We start from the raw sequence: 1,950 nt of genomic DNA, 5'->3' as shown, positions 1-1,950 counted from the left end.
GGCTGGCCTTGTGGTCCCCAGCCCAGCCTCAGCAGGAGGCAAACGCAAGGTGCGGAAGAAGGGGCACTGGGGAAAGCTGCCAGAGCCGCAGCCTGGCGCGTGGCTAACGGAAACAGCTCGACACGAGCCCGGGTGCCTTCTCCTGCCTGGGCGTGCAGCCACCCGAGTGAGAAGAGTAGCTGGGCAAAGCCACAGAAAGCTTTTTTTTTCCCCCTACTGGGTTTATTTATCATACTCGGAGGAACACAAGCAAAGTGCAGAAAAAACACCTTACCAGGTTGTGCTTGTGCAGGCAGGCGATGCTCATGTGGGTGAGCGTGGGCTCTGCCTCGCTCAGGTCTGTAGCCCTGACAAGAAGCAAGGAAAATCCAGTTGGAATTGCCGTTAACCTCGGTCAGAACCGGCTTTCTGCTGCCCAGCTCAGACCTGCCCCTTACCTGATGCTCCGGCCCTTCTGCAGCAACGTCCAGATGCCGTTAGGGCCTCTGTAGTCTGGGATTGAAGCTGCCTGCGTTTTCGGGAGAGAGAAGCCAAGGCCTGACGGGAAGGTTCGGACCTCTTGTCCACAAACACCAACCTGCTCTCACCGGGACAACCGGACACCCCTCCTTCACGGGCGCGTTTTCCTTCGCTCCCAGTTCTCGCCCAGTGGTTCCCTCACCGCAGGAACACCTCACTTCCCTGTTTTCTCTCTCTCTAGCCCCTCTCCTCCTTCCCTCACAGCTCTCGTTTTCACCTCCAGGATTTATTTTTTCCAACGTTACCATTATGGAACTCCTCTAGAACGCTTTCTGGGCCTCAGTACTTCCCTCTTCCCCACACGGATCTCAGTTCTTCACCTCTCCTCACTCTCACCGGACCGGTGAGCCCAGACCTCAGCATTCTTTAGTAAAACCCGTGTGCCCTCAGCACTCATTCTCCCTGCCCGGAATCATCTCCCCAGCAGCGGAGACTGCAGAAAGGGGGGCAGAAAAAAGAGGTTTCCGTCTCAGAGTTCAGAGGTGACGTATGACACGTTTCCAGAACCAGATTTCCAGTCTCCCAGAGACCACCAAAACCAACCCCTTCTCAACCCATCGTTTGTAAATTCTGACAACCGCCAGCGATTCTCGCTCGTCCCTTAGCACCAACGGCAGGAATTAGCTGGCTTGGTTCTAGGTTTTACACCACAAGTGGCTGAAGAGGCTCGACGGAGGCAAGAGTAGCGATCTGCCCGTCTGAGCAGCACGCTCCTCCCACGGAGACAGAGGTGACGCAGCCGCGGGTCCTCTCGGGCGGCAGGCACGACCCCGAGATGCAGCCTGGGAAACACCCCGGCTGGCGGCGCAGCAGCGTTAACACGGCGTCCCAGCCTTGCAACGCACGTTACAGTCGTTTGGAAACCACAAGAATGGTCTGAAGAACACTGCAATGGCCCTGAAGGAGCTCCCGAGGCTCCAGCCACTCCCCTCCAAGGAATCCTACCGTACTGATCCCGGCTCCCGTGTAGATGACGAGGTGCTTGGCATTGCGGATGGCAGCAGCCAGCTCGGTAGCCTTTCTCTGCAGCTCCTCCGGTTCGTCACACACCTAGGGAACACAACCGAGTGAGCTGATGTCCTTCCGAGACAGAGCGCGCTGCTGGATGGGCAGGAACAGGGCGCTCCCTGGAAGCTGTACTACGGGCCAGAAAAGCACAGACGTTGTCAGGAGTGGGAAAGAGCACGGGTGTTGCCCATGGAAGGCCAAGGGAAAAAGGTGCTGGACAGCAGTGCACGCAGGCCCATCCCCCAGCCGCGTGCCCACGCAGCACCTGGGCAACACGCGTGTCCGGCAGCCGCTGCAGGTCGGCTGAGGTGGGGACAAGCTGGGGGCAGACGCGGGTGGCACAACCGCGGGGGCTGAGCCGTTCCCGGTAAGGAGGCACAGCAGAATCGCACCAATCCGCACAATTACAGGCTGGGTGGAGAG

The 1,950-nt window shown here is 58.8% G+C and overlaps 1 protein-coding gene across 1 annotated transcript in view; it reads right to left on the bottom strand.

Moving 5' to 3' along the window:
- SIRT7 (sirtuin 7) overlaps positions 1-1,569 on the bottom strand; it is a gene marked incomplete at both ends in the record, with an annotated part of 2,898 nt that extends 1,329 nt beyond the window's left edge. Inside the window, 3 exons of the mRNA XM_010161344.1 lie at positions 275-347; positions 438-508; positions 1,465-1,569. Of these exons, the coding sequence (XP_010159646.1) occupies positions 275-347; positions 438-508; positions 1,465-1,569 (249 nt within the window). The remainder of the gene's footprint in view (positions 1-274; positions 348-437; positions 509-1,464) is intronic.
- Between the last annotated feature and the right edge of the window lie 381 nt (positions 1,570-1,950).

The sequence above is a fragment of the Eurypyga helias genome, unplaced genomic scaffold, assembly GCF_000690775.1.
Source record: "Eurypyga helias isolate BGI_N326 unplaced genomic scaffold, ASM69077v1 scaffold43051, whole genome shotgun sequence".
Lineage (NCBI taxonomy): Eukaryota > Metazoa > Chordata > Aves > Eurypygiformes > Eurypygidae > Eurypyga > Eurypyga helias.
Note: the sequence above shows the minus strand (reverse complement) of the source record. Positions and strands in the feature narration are given on the sequence as shown.